The sequence below is a fragment of the Carassius carassius genome, chromosome 28, assembly GCF_963082965.1.
Source record: "Carassius carassius chromosome 28, fCarCar2.1, whole genome shotgun sequence".
Lineage (NCBI taxonomy): Eukaryota > Metazoa > Chordata > Actinopteri > Cypriniformes > Cyprinidae > Carassius > Carassius carassius.
The window spans coordinates 21,675,755-21,698,569 of record NC_081782.1 but is presented as its reverse complement, the minus strand read 5'-3'; the positions used below and the strand labels follow the sequence as shown (position 1 = coordinate 21,698,569).

Genomic DNA, 22,815 nt, shown 5'->3' with positions numbered 1-22,815 from the left:
TTTGTTCTTTTTCCTCTCATAGGCCTCTTCAACCCCCTCTTCCCATGGTACTGTTAATTCCACAACATATGCCAGCTTTGTTGTTGGAGACCACAGGACCATGTCTGGCCGGAGTGTTGTAGCCGCTATTTCTGGGGGAAACACAAGCTTCTTATCAAGGTCCACTTCCAATTTCCAATCTCGCGCTGACTGCAGGATGCTTGCATCCTTAGGTGTTGTTCTATACTCTTGATGCTGGCCAGCTGGTACAAAATTTGTGAAATTTGTGAAAATTTGTGAAATTTGTGAAACTCTGGAATAACCTACCTAACATTGTTCGGGAGGCAGACACACTCTTGCAGTTTAAAATCTAGATTAAAGACCCATCTCTTTAACCTGGCATACACATAACATACTAATATGCTTTTAATATCCAAATCCGTTAAAGGATTTTTAGGCTGCATTAATTAGGTAAACCGGAACCGGAAACACTTCCCATAACACCCTATGTACTTGCTACATCATTAGAAGAATGGCATCTACGCTAATATTTGTCTGTTTCTCTCTTGTTCCGAGGTCACCGTGGCCACCAGATCCAGTCTGTGTCCAGATCAGAGGGTCACTGCAGTCACCCGGATCCAGTACGTATCCAGACCAGATGGTGGATCAGCACCTAGAAAGGACCTCTACATCCCTGAAAGACAGCGGAGACCAGGACAACTAGAGCCCCAGATACAGATCCCCTGTAAAGACCTTGTCTCAGAGGAGCACCAGGACAAGACCACAGGAAACAGATGATTCTTCTGAACAATCTGACTTTGCTGCAGCCTGGAATTGAACTACTGGTTTCGTCTGGTCAGAGGAGAACTGGCCCCCCAACTGAGTCTGGTTTCTCCCAAGGTTTTTTTCTCCATTCTGTCACCGATGGAGTTTCGGTTCCTTGCCGCTGTCGCCTCTGGCTTGCTTAGTTGGGGTCACTTCATCTACAGCGATATCGTTGACTTGATTGCAAATAAATGCACAGACATAATTTAACTGAACAGAGATGAAATCACTGAATCCAATGATGACCTGCCTTTAACTATCATTTTGCATTATTGACACTGTTTTCCTAATGAATGTTGTTCAGTTGCTTTGACGCAATCTATTTTGTTTAAAGCGCTATATAAATAAAGGTGACTTTGACTTTGACTATTAAAGTTTTATTAAAAAGTTCGCTGGTTCCCGCCTCCTTCTTCCCGTGACTACAAACATTGTTACAATATATATGTGTGTATGTGCGTGCGCGTGCCCAGTAGTTAATACAAAACTCCATAATTTGTAATTTCATACTTTATATAATTAATTTATATACAAAACGTGATGTTTACAGCAACTGTACAATATTTAGTCGGTTGACTTTCATAAGCTACTGTGCCAAAAAAAAAAAAGTTGATTTTTTTCCCCCGATTTCCTCAGCTACGTCAGAGCCACTGTGATCACACACAGAAACTTAGAACTTTTAGGATGTTGCGAGTGTATTAAAACCCTTGCAGCGCTCCTCATTTCACTCATTTAGGTTTTCAGTTTGTTGCTGCTGAAGTCTGATTAATACACGACAGAAATTTATCATGGGGCAGAGTACTTCAGGAGTACAGCCGTTTACGGAGAGCGAGCAGGTCTACGACCTCCCTCACAGTAAACCCCCAAAATCCAGCCCCGACATGACAGAGAAACATCATCCTCATCGGCCTGATGAGAAGCCTGTTGATGATGGGGAGGGAACTGTGCTTCCCACCTCTCCTCTGAAAGAGGAGAAGAAGAGCAATAAAAAGAAAGTGGGCCACTTCTTTAAGTGGTTCTCTTCCCTTTGAGGAAAAAAATCACCAAAAGCAAAAGAGCTCAGGTCAGGGTGAGATGAAAGACCAAGATACTGAGACAGAAACATCCGGGAGAACCGACGGTAAAAACTGTAATTTATTTTCTGGAGCTCTTTATATTTAGGCGTCACTTAATTATTCACACCTAAATATGAATATCTACAGGAACTTTCCTGTCTCATAATTGTAAAAAAGTCTTTTTAGCTTTTCTACTATAATACATTAGGCCTACTTCGAAATGTAAGAGTGAAACAGGATAGTTATGTTTGCATGTTTAATAGGTCAACAAATTCTGTCGCTATGAAATGTATTTATTATTTATTTAGTCACTGCTAACTAACATCTTGTGCTGGTATTCTCCTATTTAGATCAGAAGCCTCAACAGCCCATCTGCAGATCTGTGGAGGTCACTGATCTCGAGGAACCTCACACCAGTGTTCTTCAAGTCCCTCCTGCTGCTGAGCCTCTGGTGCAGAAAGACCTCCAAACTCAAGTCCACGATGCTCCAGTCAGTGTGAGAGCAGGTGAAGTGTCTCCTCTGATGATAGAGTTGGACAGCAATGAAGTGGACACGAGACCTGAAGGTGAGTTTATTGCCACAATCCCAAACATAACACACACACAGAGGTGGAAAGAGTACAAAAATATTCTACTCAAGTAAAAGTACCATTACATTAATGAAATTTTACTTAAGTACAAGTAAAAGTACCAGTCTAAAAATCTACTCAAGTAAAAGTAAAAAGTAGCTCATTTAAAATTTACTCAGAGTAAAAATTACTTAGTTACATTTTAACAGTGGGAGGGAGTCAAAAATGGGACAGGCCAAGGTTGTCAAACTCAGTTCCTGGAGGGCCACAGTCCTGCACAGTTTAGATATAACCCTAATTAAACACACCTGATCCAGCTAATCTAATCATTTAGGTTTATTTGAAAACTACATGATATGTGTGCTGGTGCAGGGTTAGAACTAAACTCTGCAGGTCTACGGCCCTCCAGGAACTGAGTTTGACACCCCTGGGATAGGTCTATTAATCTCAAACTACAACCCGAATTCCGGAAAAGTTGTGACGTTATTTAAATTTTAATAAAATGAAAACTAAAGGAATTTCAAATCACATGAGCCAATATTTTATTCACAATAGAACATAGATAACGTAGCAAATGTTTAAACTGAGAAATTTTACACTTTTATCCACTTAATTAGCTCATTTAAAATTTAATGCCTGCTACAGGCCTCAAAAAAGTGGGGCAACAAATGGCTAAAAAAGCAAGCAGTTTTGAAAAATTCAGCTGGGAGAACATCTAGTGATTAAGTTAATTGATATCAGGTCTGTAACATGATTAACTATAAAAGCTTTGTCTTAGAGAAGCAGAGTCTCTCAGAAGTAAAGATGGGCAGAGGCTCTCCAATCTGTGAAAGACTGCGTAAAAAAATTGTGGAAAACTTTAAAAACAATATTCCTCAACGTCAAATTGCAAAGGCTTTGCAAATCTCATCATCTACAGTGCATAACATCATCAAAAGATTCAGAGAAACTGGAGAAATCTCTGTGCGTAAGGGACAAGGCCGGAGACCTTTATTGGATGCCTGTGGTCTTCGGGCTCTCAGACGACACTGCATCACTCATCGGCATGATTGTGTCAATGACATTACTAAATGGGCCCAGGAATACTTTCAGAAACCACTATCGGTGAACACAATCCGCCGTGCCATCAGCAGATGCCAACTAAAGCTCTATCATGCAAAAAGTAGGCCATATGTGAACATGGTCCAGAAGCGCCGTCGTGTCCTGTGGGCCAAGGCTCATTTAAAATGGACTATTTCAAAGTGAAATAGTGTTTTATGGTCAGACGAGTCCAAATTTGACATTCTTGTTGGAAATCACGGACGTCGTGTCCTCCGGGCTAAAGAGGAGGGAGACCTTCCAGCATGTTATCAGCGTTCAGTTCAAAAGCCAGCATCTCTGATGGTATGGGGGTGCATAAGTGCATACGGTATGGGCAGCTTGCATGTTTCGGAAGGCTCTGTGAATGCTGAAAGGTATATAAAGGTTTTAGAGCAACATATGCTTCCCTCCAAACAACGTCTATTTCAGGGAAGGCCTTGTTTATTTCAGCAGGACAATGCAAAACCACATACTGCAGCTATAACAACAGCATGGCTTCGTCGTAGAAGAGTCCGGGTGCTAACCTGGCCTGCCTGCAGTCCAGATCTTTCACCTATAGAGAACATTTGGCGCATCATTAAACGAAAAATACGTCAAAGCAGCCACGAACTCTTCAGCAGCTGGAAATCTATATAAGGCAAGAATGGGACCAAATTCCAACAGCAAAACTCCAGCAACTCATAGCCTCAATGCCCAGACGTCTTCAAACTGTTTTGAAAAGAAAAGGAGATGCTACACCATGGTAAACATGCCCCGTCCCAACTATTTTGAGACCTGTAGCAGAAATCAAAATAGAAATGAGCTCATTTTGTGCATAAAATTGTAAACTTTCTCAGTTTAAACATTTGCTATGTTATCTATGTTCTATTGTGAATAAAATATTGGCTCATGTGATTTGAAAGTCTTTTCGTTTTCATTTTATTAAAATTTAAAAAACGTCCCAACTTTTCCGGAATTCGGGTTGTAGTTGTTTTTAATTAAAGGAATCAGTTATTTAGAATAACAATACATTTGGGCTGTTGCCAGGGAAATCAGTATCAACAAACTCATCTTTTAATGCAGAGGAAATGCAGAAGATTCATTGGAAGTGGCATTTAGATGTATCACACTGTGTAGTGCTGGACAAGAATGCATTTAACCTGCAGTTACAAATGCATGAATAATGTTTTGATATACAAGACATAAAATGTTGAATACTCATTTGAAATGATAAGAAATTAATTATTTAAAAAAATCAAAAGATAGCCTACTTTAAATGTGAAATTAAAATGGCCAGTATGTGTCAGCAAGTCACTGTTAATAAGTGAGTCATTGCGATTGAACCGAATCATTTAAACGTTTGATTCATTCAGAAACGAAACACTGTCACGTTGCTCAGATACGCAAAACTGTGCTTTGGTGGCTGTTTGGAATTATTTTCTGTTGTAGAAATAGAGCTAAAAAAGGCAATATGGTGTCTAAAACGCAAGTCTCTTAATTAACTTGTTTACTGAACTGTTATATATATGTATGTATATATTCATGATGATTTTTGGAGGAAAAGATTTGTGTGATTTTGATTTAATATATGAAATTATATAAATATGTGAATTTTCTGCCCCTATATCTTCAATTTTGTGATCATTCTAAATGCATTTTAGGAGACTGAATCACACAGTGAAAGAACGCACTATAAATGCGCGCGCACATCATTAAAACAAAAATAGCACACTCCTCACCACTGTCTTTTTGGCTAATTTGTGCAAAACCTCTTGCTAAAATGTCAAAGCTTCATTTTAACCACCAATGCAACGATGCAATTATTTAGCTTACCTCTTCTTGCGAAGGGTTGATGTCTTGTCGAGATTTTATAAGCTGCTAGCTTGGTCTCCCTAGGCAAGTACAGCTTACACTGCATAATAGAGCATACATATGGCCAGGGGTTCACTTAATTTCCTTCGAGTTCAACTTCAGAATATGACGGGGTTTCGTTTTCAGCGGTGTCTGCACCACTAACGCCTGTTTTGTCCGTCTGCATCTTTCTTGTGATTTTAGCGCCAGTTTGCCCTCCTGCCCATTAATTACTGCCGTAGTTTCCAGGGAGCGATTTATTTTTTTTATTTTATTTTTTTTACTCAGTAATTAATGTGTTTTAAAATGTAGCGAAGTACAATACTTCAATCAAAATATACTTAAGTAAAAGTAAAATTACAAATTTAAAAAATTACTTTAAAAAGTATTAGTACACAAAAAAGCTACTCAATTACAGTAACGCGAGTAAATGTAATTCGTTACTTTCCACCTCTGCACACACATGCCCTTATCTTTGAAGCAGTACCACTAAACATTGTTTTTATTTTTATTTTCATCTTTTAATAGACAACATTTGCTGCCGATATGCAATTGGCAGCAAGCTGGGTCAAGATGGATTTGGCGCCGTCTATAAGGCGACTCGTTTGGAGGATAGACTTAAGGTTTGATTTTTTAACTTACATCAACTGCTCTTGGCCTTTACACTCTTAAAAATAAAAGATTCTTTATCGGCTTCATGAAGAATGATCAAAATATTCTTCACAAAAATTTGTTCTCTTAAGAAGTGTTCACTGAAATGTTCTTTGGAGAACCTTTATGATTAAGAGTGTAGGATTAAAAATCATTCTTTGACTGTTTTTATTTTTATTTTTATTTTTTTGTTATAATCTGTGGCATCCTACACATATTAATTGCTTTTTGTTTCGTTCATCAGGTGGCTGTGAAATTCGTCAAAAAGACAAAACACACAGAATATATCAGCATTGTGAGTGTGATTTTTCACTAGACTAGACACATTTTCCCAAGACTGAGTTAAATTCCAATTCTACATCATAAAATGTTTCTTTCTTCCAGCCTGATCATCCCAAGCCCCTTCCCAAAGAAGTCGCCCTGACAATTCTGGCCAATAAAGACCCAGTGATGGATATTATTAGGCTGCTGGACTGGCAGGACCAGCAGAACTTCTACGTCATTGTCGTCCAGCGCTTCTCACACTGCATGGATGTTTTCCGCTTTGTGCAACGCAATGGAGGCAGCATCGATGAGAAGTTAGCGAGGCTCATCATGTTTGGGGCAACACTAGCCGCCAGTGCATGTTGTAGACGTGGAGTTTACCATGGGGACATCAAGTTAGAGAACCTGCTGATAAACTTGGAGAACCTCCAAATCAAACTAATTGACTTTGGATGTGGAAGTGTCCTGAAAGAATCTGCCTACACAAGATTCAGTGGTGTGTTTTATCTCTAAATACTCTTGTGATTCAGTTAACTCAATACTTAATAGTAAGAAGACATGATGTGGTAATGACTAAAACACCAGACAAACTCTTTTTCCTTCAGGAACAGTTATGTACCGCCCTCCCGAGTACATACTGAAGGGTGAGTTCCATGGAAAGCCAGCGACGGTCTGGTCTTTAGGGATCCTCTTGTTCAGAATGCTGTGTGGACACTTTCCAGATAGTTTCGACTTCTACAGGACCAACTTGAACACCTGGTCCAAACCTGGCTTGACAGAAGGTGAGTTCTTCTTCACAAGTACAACTCTACTACAAACATTTATTGGAGATGGATATCTGGATTATCCAGCAGATTTTACAGTTTAGTATAAAAGCAGATGTAGTTTACAGTAATAATCAGACGTCTCTTCCATCTTTCTGCACAGAATGCTGCCATTTGATCTGCTCCCTTCTGCAGCAAAAGCCAGAACGTCGGATTGACCTGTACAGGATTGTTTACCATGACTGGTTTTAGGTAATGAGCCCAAGATGAGCTAAAAACAATTTGATTTGAGATTTGACTAGACTTGTTAGACTTGTTCTTTAAAATAAGGGTTCTTTATTGGCATCTAATGTTCAATGAAGAACCTTTCAACATCCACTGCACAAAAGTTTATTTAGATTAATTAAATATTTGAATCACAATGAGAATAAAATGGTTCTTTTAAAGGTGGGGTATGTATTTTTTCAAAAATGCTTTAGAAAACCGAGTCGGACAGAGTAACAAAACAAACATGTAGCCAATCAGCAGTAAGGGGCGTGTCTACTCATGATGGGGACGAGAGAGAAAGCACTCAGTGCACAGGACAGACATTAGCCAAGCCAAATGACGACAGAAAGATAGCGATAGCGAATTTAAAAAAAACAAAATAGGAAAACGTGTGCAGAACAAAATAATGCTTACGATAAGACAAGAAGTAGAACCCGTGTAAATATCGGATCAGCTTTACAGCGCTGAAGAGAACTCAAGAAATGGGAAAGCCTTCGATCCGCATCGAGGTTGCTTTGTTTCTTCTCGATAGGCGAGTAACATTGGTTTTGCTTTATTTCACAGAACTAATATATGTTGTTAAAATAAATAGTATACGCACATTAAAACACACAGTACTACAAAAACATATTTGACCTGTAACACATATTGCTTTCACTTAATGATAGCATCATACCCTCGGCCAGCTGCCACAGCTGATTCCACCATAATCATTGTCTGGGTTGTGTACATATGTGTGGTGCGGAGCTATTAAAATAGGGGCGAGACCCTTTTGGGGTAGGGGCGTGTTTGTTTTGGTGATTTGAAATATCAACATTGGCTACCAGAAATCACTTACCCCACCTTTAAGTGGGGTAAGTGGTCGTGGCCTAATGGTTAGAGAGTTGGACTCCCAATCGAAAGGTTGTTAGTTCGAGTCCCGGGCCGGCAGGAATTGTGGGTGGGGGGAGTGCATGTAAAGTTCTCTCTCCACCTGCAATACCACGACTTAGGTGCCCTTGAGCAAGGCATCGAACCCCCAACTGCTCCCCGGGCGCCGCAGCATAAATGGCTGCCCACTGCTCCGGGTGTGTGTTCACAGTGTGTGTGTGTGTTCACTGCTCTGTGTGTGTGCACTTCGGATGGGTTAAATGCAGAGCACAAATTCTGAGTATGGGTCACTATACTTGGCTGAATGTCACTTCACTCTCACTTTCACTTTCCTTAAGAACTGTTCACTGAAATGTTCTTTGGGGAACCCTGAATGAAAAAAAATAAAAATAAAAATAATAATTCGATTGGGTTCAGGTCCGGTGACTGTGGAGGCCAGGTCATCTGGCGCAGCACCCCATCACTCTCCTTCGTGGTCAAATAGCCCTTGATGCCTTCAGTGTGACTCTACAATTTTCATAGTCATGAAAATAAAGAAAACTCTTTGAATGAGAAGGTGTGTCCAAACTTTTGGTCTGTACTGTATATATATTTTGCAATAGAAAAATAAGTTACCCAAGACTGAGTTAAATCGCTATTTATAACCATTTAACAGACAAAAATGTTTCTTTCATCCAGTCTAAACAGCCCAAGGCCCTTCCCCAAAACGTCGACCTATCAATCCAGTGATGGACATTATTAAGCTGCTGGACTGGAAGGACCATCAGGACGTCTACAGTTTTTCAGTCGTCCAGCGTTTATCACACTGCATGGATGCAGCATTGAGCATCCTCTTGTTCAGAATGCTGTGTGGATATATTCCAGATAGTTTCAACATCTACAGGACCAACATGAACACCTGGTCCAAACCTGGCTTGACAGAAGGTGAGTTCTTCTCCACGAGTACAATTCAACTAAAAAACTTTATAGGATTAACTGGAGATGGCATATGGATAATGCAGCAATTTATCCTGTTTTACAGACCTAAAGAACTTTCAGCTTGGAATAAGAAGAGTGAATGTAGTTTACAGTAATAATCAGATGTCTCTTCCATCTTTCTGCACAGAATGCTGCCATTTGATCTGCTCCTTTCTGCAACAAAAGCCAGAACTTCAGCTTGATCTGGACGGGATTATTCATCATGACTGGTTTTAGGTACTGAGCCTAGGATGAGCTAGTCAATAAAAAATGCCACATGTTCTAATAATGCATTTAACAATAAAGCTGATTTCTGTGTTTTGTTCCAGGTGTAAGACCGATCACTGTCCATCACTGATCACTGAGTCTTCGTCCATTCACTTTAACATCTTACAGGGCCAGCAAGCTCTGGTGGCATTTTGTGCCTTTGGCTTGAGGCAGCAATATTAACGACTGGAGATGTTGCTGAAGGATGTGAAAATTTATGTACTTTTGTAAAATAAAATAAAAAAATTAAAAAACCTTCATCTGAAAGGCCGCAAAGAGCCTTCACAGAATTCTACTTTTTAGTAAAAAAGTTAAAAGTTCACAGAATGAAACAGTAGACATTAGTTTTTGCAGACAAAATGTAATTAAATTTAAAAATAACTCTATTATTAATAATAATAACTAATAAATCTGCATCACAAGATCAAAGATGCTGTCAGAAGACAAAGAGAATGATTTTATTTCAAAGATGTTTATATGATTGATGATAGTGGTCATAAATAATAATTATAATAAAAAATCTACAATAACAAATGACTACTTTTTTTAGGGAGGTTAACTAATAATACAATTAATTTTTTCTTGATACTGTGATATGTTTCTTTCAGGATTCTTGTAATGTAAATAAAAATATTTTGTAACATTGTCTTTAGTCACTCTTGACCCGATTTATGCATTCTTTCTGAATAAAAGTAGTAATTTTTTACTGACACTGAACTTTTGAATGCTAATGGATATCAAATTTCTATTTAATAGTTTTAGAATTAGTTTATTATAGTTTTTAATGGAATTTAAGTTTAAATGCATTTTTTATATTTTGTGTTTTAAAGGCATCTGCAATGAAGCATCAAGAAGGACATGAGCATGCCAACCACCCTGAGACTGATAATTCAGGTAAAAGAACAAGTAAGTTATGGTTTGTGTATTTTGTATGGGGTTTGCCTTTTAAAAGTGTGTCATTTCTACTTCTTGTTTTACAGGGAACACATTGCTGTCACTAACAAAGTGGATGGTGCGCAAAGGTGGTGGCCACATTTTGGAGCAGCACCTAGGTTTTGCAGATGGCTATGTATTTCTTTTCCCATTAAGTTTTTGTTGCCTAAAGATTCTATGTGAGGATAAATCAAGAGAATACAACCAGTGTTGGGGGTAACGAGTTGCAAAGTAACGGATTACAGTAACTATTATTACTTTTTTGGGGATAAACAAAGTAAAGTAACGCATTACACTAATAATATTACTAGACTATAGGAACGCGCTTTCCTGCATTACACATGCCGTGTTTGCCTGTGTGTAAAGTTCTGGGCCGGGTTTTCCGATAACGATTGATCTCAGCGCTTAAGAGTGTTTTCTACGAGTAATTTTACGATCGTTCGTTATTGTTTGATGTGCGTTTCCCAACATTGCACGTAAAGCAATCGCACAGCTGTGCTTCAAGTGCTACGTAGGAGTCGCTCTCCGTTTGTCAACCAAAAAGTTTGTCCCTTTGTTTACCAAAAAATAAAGTTTGCTTAATTTTCAATATTTAAAAGAAAATCTAAATGAATGTTTTATGCCTTCATTTGATAACCAGAAAAATGTAAATACACAACAGAATAAATGAATTTAAAATTGAAAAAAAAAAATGAAAATAATATGCATTTAAATAATTACACATGCTAAAAAAATCAAAAATGGTGAAGAAAAAATAAAACATTTCATAGGGCCCTAAACGTAATTTTTTTTTACTTTTAATAAATTGCTATGAAATTGTATAAGTGTTGTGATTTCAATTGATTAATACAATTGAATTTAACCATTAAAAAGGAGTTGAGAAAAAAACAAAACTTTATTTTTAAAAATGTAAACGGAAAACGGAATTTGGAAAAAATTCCCTAAAATTTTTTAAAAAGTTAAGTAATAAGTAGTGAAGTTACTTTTCAGATGCAGTAACTAGTAAAGTAATATCATTACAATTTACAGAAGTAACTAGTAACTGTTAGTAACTAATTTTTTGAGTAACTACCCCAACACTGAATACAACATAATGCTCTGCAAAATGTCCTAAGACAGGAGAAATGATGAAGATGAACTGTTCCAGCATTGGAAGACTCTATTTTTAAGTGTTATACATTCAGTTATTTAAATAAAGAATTTTATATTTTGTAATTATTGTGTCTGTTTTAATTGAATGCCAGTAGTACATTCAGTATGTAGGATAATAATAAAATGAATTCAATATATAATATATATATATATATATATATATATATATATATATATATATTTATCAAATCAAATGAAATCTATATTAAAATAAATTAATTACAGTAGTATACTGATTAATTTGATTTTTTTATAGTAATTTACTGTTTAACACTACAGTTTGATACTGTAAATCAAATACAGTTTGCTACTGTAAATCTTAATTAAAGTAACTTCCTGTCAGTTGCTGTAAAAAACCTTTAAAATGTCTTAACAGTGTATGGAAGCATTTCCACTTATGTAAAGCTTGTTAGGAATATTTTGCATCTGCAATACCTCTGTTCTGCTTTTACAGCTGCTAAATGTAAGCAAATGTATAAGACTGTACAGATGCTTATCTCTGCCAAAACACATGTGAATAACACAAACACTGCATTTCAGTTCATCACTTTACTTTAGTTGCTTTTTCACTCAGGATGTAGAGACACACAGGAGTGACCATTTATTTCTCTTAACATGCTACAAATTTCTTTTAACATTTCTATGTTTTGTAGTAACCAAAAGAAGGGTCAGCGCTGAAGGAATGGCAGACATTACTCAGACACCTTTGGACACCGAGCACAGTCCAAGACAGTGAACATCATCTTTGTTATACTTCTCTGACTAAACAAGCATGGAGCATTAGAGCCAAGTAGAAAGTAAGTTCAAGTAAAATGTCTGTATTGACCATTTCACTGTTATTTTCTGCAGTAACTGCGGGGGATATTTACTAAAGAGACCTGATCAACAGCAAGCTTTGGATCTACTGAATGTGTATTTTTCTGTCACGGTTCATGGGTCAGTGCGCTCATCTTGCGTCTCTGTGCGTCTGTTAACTAGCAGCAGCTGCGTTAATGAGCACCAGCTGCAACTCATTTGCGCTGCCTTTAAGTTTGGCTGGTTTCCTGTTCATGTTGGTGGTTCGTTGATTCTCATCTGTCTCTCTTGTCTTGTTGTGCTCTGTTCCTCCAGTTGGATTATTCTCTGGACCTTATTCCTCGCCCGCCTGAGATTCCTGCGCTGGGTTTGAGTTACTGCAGCTTGAGCGATCTGGACCCTATTCCTCGGCCGCATAGGATTTCCTGTGCTGGGTTTGAGATTACGGCTGCTTGAGTGGTCTGGACGTGATTCATCTGGGGTTATGCCATCGTCTTCCTACGTTCTCATTGCTGACTATCTGAGCTACAAATAAACCATTTTTACCTCGCACTTGGATCTCGTGACTCGATCGTTGTGACAGAACTAACCAACCAGAATGGATTCAGCGAGCTCGGCAGAACTAAGAGACTTTTTAACCAGTAGTAACTCTTCATCCCTGGCTGGTGCTCCATAATCTCCACATAAATTGGGGAAAAAATTCTGTGTTGTCCTGGAGTGAATATTGTCATGTCTGTTGTCTGCATGTTCTCCTGTGTCTTGTTCTCTGTTTCAGGATGATCACACTGACCTGTCTAACGTGCCACGTGAGTACTTCAACCTGAAGAGAGTGTTCAGTAAGTCTCGGGCTGCTTCTCTACCTCCGCATTGTCACTATGACTGTGCTATAGAGTTATTGTCAGGTACGTCTCCACCTAAAGGCAAACTATATTCGCTTTCCAATCCGGAGAGTGAGGTCATGGAGAAATATATTTCTGATTCTCTTGCAGCCAAGATCGTCCGCCCCTCTTCCTCTCCAGCAGGTGCGGGATTTTTTTTCGTGAAAAAGAAAGACGGCTCTCTTCGCCCCTGTATTGACTATCGAGGGTTGAATGACATCACGGTGAAGAATACTTATCCTTTGCCATTGATTTCGTCGGCTTTCGAGTGTCTGCAGGGGGCGTCATTTTTCACGAAATTAGATCTCCATAACGCTTATCATTTGGTTCGCATAAGAGAGGGGGATGAATGGAAGACCGCGTTTAATACCCCCAGGGGGCACTTTGAATATCTTGTTCTTCCTTTTTGTCTTTGTAACGCCTCCGCGGTATTCCAAGCTTTTGTCAACGATGTGTTGAGAGATATGGTAGATCAGTTCATTTATGTCCACCTGGATGACATACTGATATTTTCTCGTTCTCTCCAGGAACATGTTCAACACGTCAGGCGAGTGCTTCAGAGGCTGTTAGAGAATGGGTTTTTTGTTAGGGCTGCTCCGATCACGATCGGCAGATCGTTATTAGCATCTCGTCAGTCAAGCTGGTTCTCTAATCAGCGGTAAATTCGCACATCTTCTCAGTTAACAATGGCTCTGTGTAGTAACAGCTGCTCTATGTGAAATCACGCTCCTGATGGAATTTACCGCTGATTAGAGAACTGTCTTTACTGACGAGATGCGCATTAACGATTGGCCGATCGTGATCGGAGCAGCCCTATTTTTTGTCAAGGCAGTCTGTTTCACAGTCGGTTCCTTTTTTGGGATACATCGTCTCAGCCGAGGGGATGCGCGTGGATACCGACAAGATTCAGGCTGTGGTAAATTGACCAGAGGTTTCTGTGCTTTGCCTATATCTACCGGCGGTTTATTCGCAATTTCAGCCAGCTAGTCGCCCCTTTGACTTCCTTAACTTCGGTCAAGACTGCCTTCTGGTGGTCTAGTGCAGCGGAAGCTGCATTTGCCAAACTAAAAAGCTGCTTCATTTCAGCTCCCATCCTCATTGCCCCTGATCCTTCCCAGCAGGTTGTGGTGGAGGTTGACGCGTCAGAGGTGGGGGTTGGCGCGGTTCTATCCCAGCGCTCCCTCACGGACGGTAAGGTGCATCCTTGCGCGTATTTTTCTCACCATTTGTCCCCCGCCAAGCGTAATTATGACATTGGTAACAGAGAGCTGTTGGCAGTCAAGCTCGCTTTGGAAGAGTGGCATCATTGGTTGGAAGGTTCGGGGGTTCCTGTTATTTGTTGGACCGATTACAAAAATCTTGAATACATCACGTCCGCCAAAAGATTAAACTCTAGGCAAGCTCGGTGTGCTTTTTTTTTTTTTTTTTTTTTTTTTTTTTTTTTTTTTTTTTTGTCATTTAGATTTTTCTATTTCTTATCGTGCAGACTCTAAGAACATCAAACCAGATGCGTTATCCCGTATTTTTGATGTTCTGGATCGACCATCTTTTTCCAAACACATTGTACCGCAGAAAGTCTCTATTTCTGCAGTCACGTGGGACATCATGTCGAAGGTTCGCATAGCCTCGCAAGGGGTAACGCCCCCGCCCGGATGCCCACCGGGTCGGTTGTTTGTGCCAGAGGCTTTAAGGTCCGAAGTCATGCGATGGGGTCATTATTCCAAGGTAGCATGCCATCCTGGGGTTAATCGTATAATGTTTCTCGTTAAACAGTGGTTTTGGTTCCCAGCCATGGCTCGTGACATTCGTCTTTTTGTTTTGGCTTGCTCTGTCTGTGCTGTTTCGAAGCCTTCCAATCAACCCCCTGCTGGACTCCTTCAGCCGCTGTTAGTTCCTTCGAGACCCTGGTCCCACATTTCGCTAGATTTCATGTCAGGTCTCCCTCCTTCACAGGGAAACACAGGGGTTTTGACCGTGGTGGACCGGTTCTCGAAGGCAACTCATTTCATTCCTCTCCCTACATTACCTTCTGCCAGAGAAACAGTGGTTGCTGTTATAGATCACGTTTAAAATTATTAGTCTGGTGGCAGTCCACCTCAAACTCCCTCCGGCGTACAGGAGAATTAATCCGGTGTTTCATGTTTCTAAATTAATAAAGCCCGTTTTTCATTCACCCATTATTCCGCCGGTCCCCGTCTTGGTGGACTGGGAAGGTTATGGTCCAGGGGAGAGGAGTTGGGTTCCTGCTACAGACATATTGGACCACTCCCTTATTGATGATTTCAATCGGCAGGTAGGTTCTCCTGAGAACACCAGGAGGCGTTCCTAGGGATGGGGGTACTGTCACGGTTCATGGGTCAGTGCGCTCATCTTGCATCTCTGTCTGATTGTGTGCATCTGTTAACTAGCAGCAGCTGCGTTAATGAGCCCCAGCTGCAACTCATTTGCACTGCCTTTAAGTTTGGCTGGTTTCCTGTTCATGTTGTTGGTTCGTTGATTCTCGTCTGTCTCTCCTGTCTTGTTGTGCTCTGTTCCTCCAGTTGGAATATTCTCTGGACCTTATTCCTCGCCCGCCTGAGATTCCTGCGCTGGGTTTGAGTTACTGCAGCTTGAGCGATCTGGACCCTATTCCTCGGCCGCATAGGATTCCTGTGCTGGGTTTGAGATTACGGCTGCTTGAGTGGTCTGGACGTGATTCATCTGGGGTTATGCCATCGTCTTCCTACGTTCTCATTTCTGACTATCTGAGCTACAAATAAACCATTTTTATCTCACAATTGGATCGCGTGATTCGATCATTGTGACATTTTTCAAGTATTTTACTGCATGGTTCACTGTTATTTTTCTGTATAGCGATGCCTGGTGAAAAGTGTTTATTAATTTACTTTAATGTATGGTTAACCAGAATTTTGTCATTTATGTTTTACCAAACCTATACTTTTGTTTTTCTGCAGAAATCAAAAGATGGTACTTTGAAGAATGCTGGTTAACAAACCCAACAAGTTTGTCAGGTATGGACAACATGAAGAGGACTAAATGATTTTCATTTTTTTGGGTGAACTCTCTTTAATTAGCATGCTACACACTAAATATTAATTATGCTGGGCACAGCCAGTTATTGTGCTGTCATTGCAGTTAGTGGTGTAAATAGTCTGTCAAACAACAGGTACATTGCTACAACATAAATTTAATGTAGTTCACATTGACGCATTACGTTAGACCTTTACTAATACTGTAGATACTTGTATATTATTTGCTTTTACAGGTTCAGAAATGAAAGCTCCCAAACAAAGATGTTTCCGGATTAATAAGTGAAAAGACATGTTACACCACCGCAGCCAAAAGTACAAAATGTTTAATTTTAAAACTTTGCCATTTACTAATGTGTTGTTCAAAACACTAAGTTATGGTGTCTCTTTACAATAAGGTATCATTCGTTAACGTGAGTAAATGTTGAAATTAACATTAAATAACAATGAGCAATACATTTGTTACAATATGCATCAATCTTTGATACTGTTAAAAAACAACTGTTAATTTGTTCGTTCATGTTAGCTCTGATCCATTAAATAATGTCAACAGGCACAACTTTTGTTCTTAATAATGTATTAGTTAAATGTTGAAATGAACTAGGTTAATATATTAACTAAGGTTAATGTTAAGTATTTGCCATGTTAGGCAGGTAACTAATGTTAACAAGTGAAACCTTATTGTAAATTTGTTATTTTTGTTTATACTTGTTAAATTTTACTCACCAAGAATGAATAGCCTAAATGCAAGGGTAATTTCGCTAAATGTTATGTTATATATATATATATATATATATATATATATATATATATATACTTTCTGTATAACTCTCTCTCTCTCTCTGTAATTGCATAGTTTTGTAAATAAATTGTAGCCAAAATAAATGTTTCTCATGCCAACTTAATCAAGTGAGTTCTTTGCTTTAAAAATGCATTCATCATAATGAGATGTTTATATATTTATAATTTAAATAAAACTCGGGCCGGAATTGGGCAGTGAGTCCACAGGCATCTGGCCCAAGTACGGATAACCCGAGAAATGAACACAAGAAAATTGTTATTGTTGTGTGTGTGTGTGTGTGTGTGTGACTAGTGGGGCGGGGCTGAGAGCTGTGGTCGAAGCCTGCACCACTCACAGGTCTCGAGTCCCATGGAGGAGCTCCAGAAGGATAAAGTGATGAGTTCAACAGTGAAGGACGAGAGAGGACCTGAGGCCTGTACCATGATGGTAGCTGAACAAATTCAGAGTTACAGGATTAGTTTTAAGTTGACAAAACCAAACCTCTCCAATCCGGCTTTGTTGATACTATGATGCTGATCGTCAACTTTCTTTGTCAACTCAGGCTTTTGACATCACTGGCGAACAGCCAATCATGAGCATTGCAACACAAAGCAATTTTAAAGTTCGATTTACTTCTCGCGAGGGACCCAGCAATATTCAAAACTAAAGGTTAAAGGTTTTGCTAAAGGTTAAGAGATTGAAGAATATGACAAATTTAAACGTCATATGAAAAATGAAGAAGGTACAAATAAAATAAATGATCTTGCTCTATCAGTGCAGTGACAAGTGAAACTTATTAACTTAGTTTATACATTTGAAAATATAGTGATAGAGACTCGAACGTGTAAGGTCAGATTTTTTATTTTTTTAAAGAGTGCAATTTTTTGATACTACAGCTTATTTATATTATGCATGATCTGTATGCATTAATATTTATTTAAAATAAACGATTTATAATAACTCTTAAACTAAAATTGCTTGTGTGTAAAAAATAAATAAATAATAATAAGAATCACAATAATTATATAAATCATAAAATGACTCAGTAATTACCATTAAAGCCAGGCATCTTCTATATCTTTTTTTTTATCATTTTTTTTAGCATTAGTGACCTTTAATTTGGAGCAAGATAAACTGTGGGAGTGACTTTGTGTCGGGGTTTTATTTTGTGTTTTGGTTTTGTTTGTGTGCGGAAGTCCGCGAGGTTTTATGTTTAATTATTAAAGTTTTATTAAAAAGTTCGCTGGTTCCCGCCTCCTTCTTCCCGTGACTACAAACATTGTTACAATATATATATGTGTGTGTGTGTGTGTGCTCGAGCCCATTAGGTAATACAAAACTCCATAATTTGTAATTTCATACTTTATATAATTCATTTATATACAAAACGTGATGTTTACAGCAACTGTACAATATTTAGCCGGTTGACTTTAATAAGCTACTGTGCAAAAAAAAAAAAAAAAGATGCAGATTTTTTTTTCCCGATTTCCTCAGCTACGTCAGAGCCACTGTGATGTCACAAAGAAACTTAGAACTTTTAGAATGTTGCGCGTGTATTAAAATCCTTGCAGCGCTCATCATTTCACTCATTTAGGTTTTCAGTTTGTTGCTGCTGAAGTCTGATTAATACACGACAGAAATTTATCATGGGGCAGAGTACTTCACGAGTGCAACCGTTTACGGAGAGAGAGCAGGTCTACGACCTCCCTCACAGTAAACCCCCAAAATCCAGCCCCGACATGACAGAGAAACATCATCCTCATCGGCCTGATGAGAAGCCTGTTGATGATGGGGAGGGAACTGTGCTTCCCACCTCTCCTCTGAAAGAGGAGAAGAAGAGCAATAAAAAGAAAGTGGGCCACTTCTTTAAGTGGTTCTCTTCCCGTTTGAGGAAAAAAATCACCAAAAGCAAGAGCTCAGGTCAGGGTGAGATGAAAGACCAAGATACTGAGACAGAAACATCCGGGGGAACCGACGGTAAAAACTGTAATTTATTTTCTGGAGCTCTTTACATTTAAGTGTCATTTAATTATTCACACCTAAATATGAATATCTACGGGAACTATCCTGTTCCATGATTGTCTTTTTTAGCTTTTCTACTATAATACATTAGGCCTACTTCGAAATGTAAGAGTGAAACAGGATAGTTATGTTTGCATGTTTAATAGGTGAACAAATTCTGTCGCTGTTAAATGTATTTATTATTTATTTAGTCACTGTTACCTAACATCGTGTGCTGGTATTCTCCTATTTAGATCAGAAGCCTCAACAGCCCATCTGCAGATCTGTGGAGGTCACTAATCTCGAGGAACCTCACACCAGTGTTCTTCAAGTCCCTCCTGCTGCTGAGCCTCTGGTGCAGAAAGATCTCCAAACTCAAGTCCACGATGCTCCAGTCAGTGTGAGAGCAGGTGAAGTGTCTTCTCTGATGATAGAGTTGGACAGCAATGAAGTGGACACGAGACCTGAAGGTGAGTTTATTGCCACAATCCCAAACATAACACACACATGCCCTTATCTTTGAAGCAGTATCACTAAACAATGTTTTTTTTTTCATCTTTTAATAGACAACATTTGCTGCCGATATGCAATTGGCAGCAAGCTGGGTCAAGGTGGATTTGGCGCCGTCTATAAGGCGACTCGTTTGGAGGATAGACTTAAGGTTTGATTTTTTTAACTTAACATCAACTGCTCTTGGCCTTTGCACTCTTAAAAATAAAGATTCTTTATCGGCTTCATGAAGAATGATCAAAATATTCTTCACATTAAGAAAAAAATTGTTCTCTTAAGAAGTGTTCCCTGAAATTTTCTTTGGAGAACCTTTATGATTAAGAGTGTAGGATTAAAAATCATGCTTTGACTGTGTTTTTTTGTTTGTTTGTTTGTTTGTTTTGTTATAATCTGTGGCATCCTACACATATTAATTGTTTTTTGTTTCGTTCATCAGGTGGCTGTGAAATTTGTCAAAAAGACAAAACACACAGAATATATAAGCATTGTGAGTGTGATTTTTCACTAGAATAGACACATTTTCCCAAGACTGAGTTAAATTCCAATTCTACATCATAAAATGTTTCTTTCTTCCAGCCTGATCATCCCAAGCCCCTTCCCAAAGAAGTCGCCCTGACAATTCTGGCCAATAAAGACCCAGTGATGGATATTATTAGGCTGCTGGACTGGCAGGACCAGCAGAACTTCTACGTCATTGTCGTCCAGCGCTTCTCACACTGCATGGATGTTTTCCGCTTTGTGCAACGCAATGGAGGCAGCATCGATGAGAAGTTAGCGAGGCTCATCATGTTTGGGGCAACACTAGCCGCCAGTGCATGTTGTAGACGTGGAGTTTACCATGGGGACATCAAGTTAGAGAACCTGCTGATAAACTTGGAGAACCTCCAAGTAAAACTAATTGACTTTGGATGTGGCAGTGTCCTGACAGAATCTGCCTACACGAGATTCAGTGGTGTGTTTTATCTCTAAAAACTCTTGTGATTCAGTTAACTCAATACTTAATGGTAAGAAGACATGATGTGGTAATGACTAAAACACCAGACAAACTCTTTTTCCTCCAGGAACAGTTATGTACCGCCCTCCCGAGTACATACTGAAGGGTGAGTTCCATGGAAAGCCAGCGACGGTCTGGTCTTTAGGGATCCTCTTGTTCAGAATGCTGTGTGGACACTTTCCAGATAGTTTCGACTTCTACAGGATCTACTTGAACACCTGGTCCAAGCCAGGCTTGACAGAAGGTGAGTTCCTCTTCACAAGTACAATTCTACTACAAACATTTATTGGAGATGGACATATGGATAATCCAGCAGATTTTACAGTTTAGAATAAAAGCAGATGTAGTTTACAGTAATAATCAGACGTCTCTTCCATCTTTCTGCACAGAATGCTGCCATTTGATCTGCTCCCTTCTGCAGCAAAAGCCAGAACATCGGATTGATCTGGACAGGATTGTTTACCATGACTGGTTTTAGGTAATGAGCCCAAGATGAGCTAAAAACAATTTGATTTGAGATTTGACTAGACTTGTTCTTTAAAATAAGGGTTCTTTATTGGCATCTAAGGTTCCATGAAGAACTTTTCAACATCCACTGCACAAAAGGTTATTTAGATTAATTGAATATTTGAATCACAATTAGAATAAAATGGTTCTTTTAAAGGTGGGGTATGTATTTTTTCAAAAACGCTTTAGAAAACTGAGTCAGAGCGCGTATTAAAACAAACATGTAGCCAATCAGCAGTAAGGGGCGTGTCTACTCATGATAGGGACGAGAGAGAGAGAGAGCGCTCAGTGCACAGGAAGAACAATAGCCAAGCCGAGTGAAAACAGAAAGATAAAGATAGTGAATTAAAAAAAACAAAAGAGGAAAATGTCTGCAGAACAAAAGAAGGCTTACGATAAGGCAAGAAGGAGAACCCGTGTAAATATCGGATCAGCTTTACAGCGCTGAAGAGAACTCAAGAAGCGGGAAGGCCTTCGATCCGCATCGAGGTTGCTTTGTTTCTTCTCGATAGGCGAGTAACATTGGTTTTGCTTTATTTCACAGAACTAATATATGTTGTTAAAATAAATAGTATACGCACATTAAAACACACAGTACTACAAAAACATATTTGACCTGTAACACATATTGCTTTCACTTAATGATGGCATCATACCCTCGGCCAGCTGCCACAGCTGATTCCACCATAATCGTTGTCTGGGTTGTGTACATATGTGTGGGGCGGAGCTATTAAAATAGGGGCGAGACCCTTTTGGGGTAGGGGCGTGTTTGTTTTAGTGATTTGAAATAACAACATTGGCTACCAGAAATCACTTACCCCACTTTTAAGAACTGATCACTGAAATGTTCTTTGGAGAATTCTGAATGGTTCTTCTATTGCAAATTCCCCCCAAAAATAAAAAATATATAATATATATATTTTGCAATAAAAAAAATCAATTACCCAAGACTGAGTTAAATCGCTATTTATAACCATTTAAAAGCTAAAAATGTTTCTTTCATCCAGTCTAAACAGCCCAAGGCCCTTCCCCAAAACATCGACCTATCAATCCAGTGATGGACATTATTAAGCTGCTGGACTGGAAGGACCATCAGGACGTCTACAGTTTTTCAGTCGTCCAGCGTTTATCACACTGCATGGATGCAGCATTGAGCATCCTCTTGTTCAGAATGCTGTGTGGATATATTCTAGATAGTTTCAACATCTACAGGACCAACATGAACACCTGGTCCAAACCTGGCTTGTCAGAAGGTGAGTTCTTCTCCAGAAGTACAATTCTACTAAAAAACTTTATAGGATTTACTGGAGATGGCATATGGATAATGCAGCAATTTATCCTGTTTTACAGACCTAAAGAACTTTCAGCTTGGAATAAGAAGAGCGAATGTAGTTTACAGTAATAATCAGATGTCTCTTCCATCTTTCTGCACAGAATGCTGCCATTTGATCTGCTCCTTTCTGCAGCAAAAGCCAGAACTTCAGCTTGATCTGGACAGGATTATTCACCATGACTGGTTTTAGGTACTGAGCCTAAGATGAGCTAAAAACAACAAAAAATGCCACCTGTTCTAATAATGATTTTAACAATAAAGCTAATTTCTGTGTTTTGTTCCAGGTGTAAGACCGATCACTGTCACTCTGAAAGTGTCATCTGTGGAGATGTTTCGTCTTCCAGGAAGAACTGAGTCTTCGTCCATCCACTTTAACATCTTACAGGGCCAGCAAGCTCTGGTGGCATTTTGTGCCTTTGGCTTGAGGCAGCAATATTAACAACTGGAAATGTCGCTTGCTGAAGGATGAAAATTTATGTACTTTTGTTAAAAAAAAAAAAAAAAAAAAAAACATAAAATAAAAATCC

At 38.9% G+C, this 22,815-nt stretch overlaps 1 protein-coding gene and 1 long non-coding RNA gene across 2 annotated transcripts; both read left to right on the top strand.

Moving 5' to 3' along the window:
• Positions 1 to 1,839: 1,839 nt before the first annotated feature.
• LOC132108473 (serine/threonine-protein kinase pim-2-like) lies at positions 1,840 to 8,963 on the top strand. The gene is made up of 8 exons (XM_059515176.1): positions 1,840 to 1,921; positions 2,207 to 2,422; positions 5,864 to 5,958; positions 6,231 to 6,281; positions 6,371 to 6,746; positions 6,856 to 7,032; positions 7,178 to 7,266; positions 8,830 to 8,963. Exons 1-7 carry the CDS (start codon positions 1,876 to 1,878, stop codon positions 7,264 to 7,266), a joined length of 1,050 nt encoding a protein of 349 aa, XP_059371159.1. The 5' UTR covers positions 1,840 to 1,875; the 3' UTR covers positions 8,830 to 8,963.
• A 6-nt stretch (positions 8,964 to 8,969) lies between these two features.
• Positions 8,970 to 22,095, top strand: LOC132108474 (uncharacterized). The gene is made up of 3 exons (XR_009424458.1): positions 8,970 to 9,204; positions 20,790 to 20,926; positions 21,963 to 22,095. It is a non-coding gene; the product is annotated as an uncharacterized LOC132108474 (long non-coding RNA).
• Positions 22,096 to 22,815: the final 720 nt, after the last annotated feature.

Excerpts from the sequence above, each read along its gene's own strand:
- LOC132108473 (XM_059515176.1), top strand. The coding sequence starts at position 1,876 with ATGAAAGACCAAGATACTGAGACAGAAACATCCGGGAGAACCGACG. Across the intron at positions 6,747-6,855 it reads TGCCTACACAAGATTCAGTG|GAACAGTTATGTACCGCCCT; the intron begins GTGTGTTTTATC and ends TTTTTCCTTCAG. Across the intron at positions 7,033-7,177 it reads CAAACCTGGCTTGACAGAAG|AATGCTGCCATTTGATCTGC; the intron begins GTGAGTTCTTCT and ends CTTTCTGCACAG.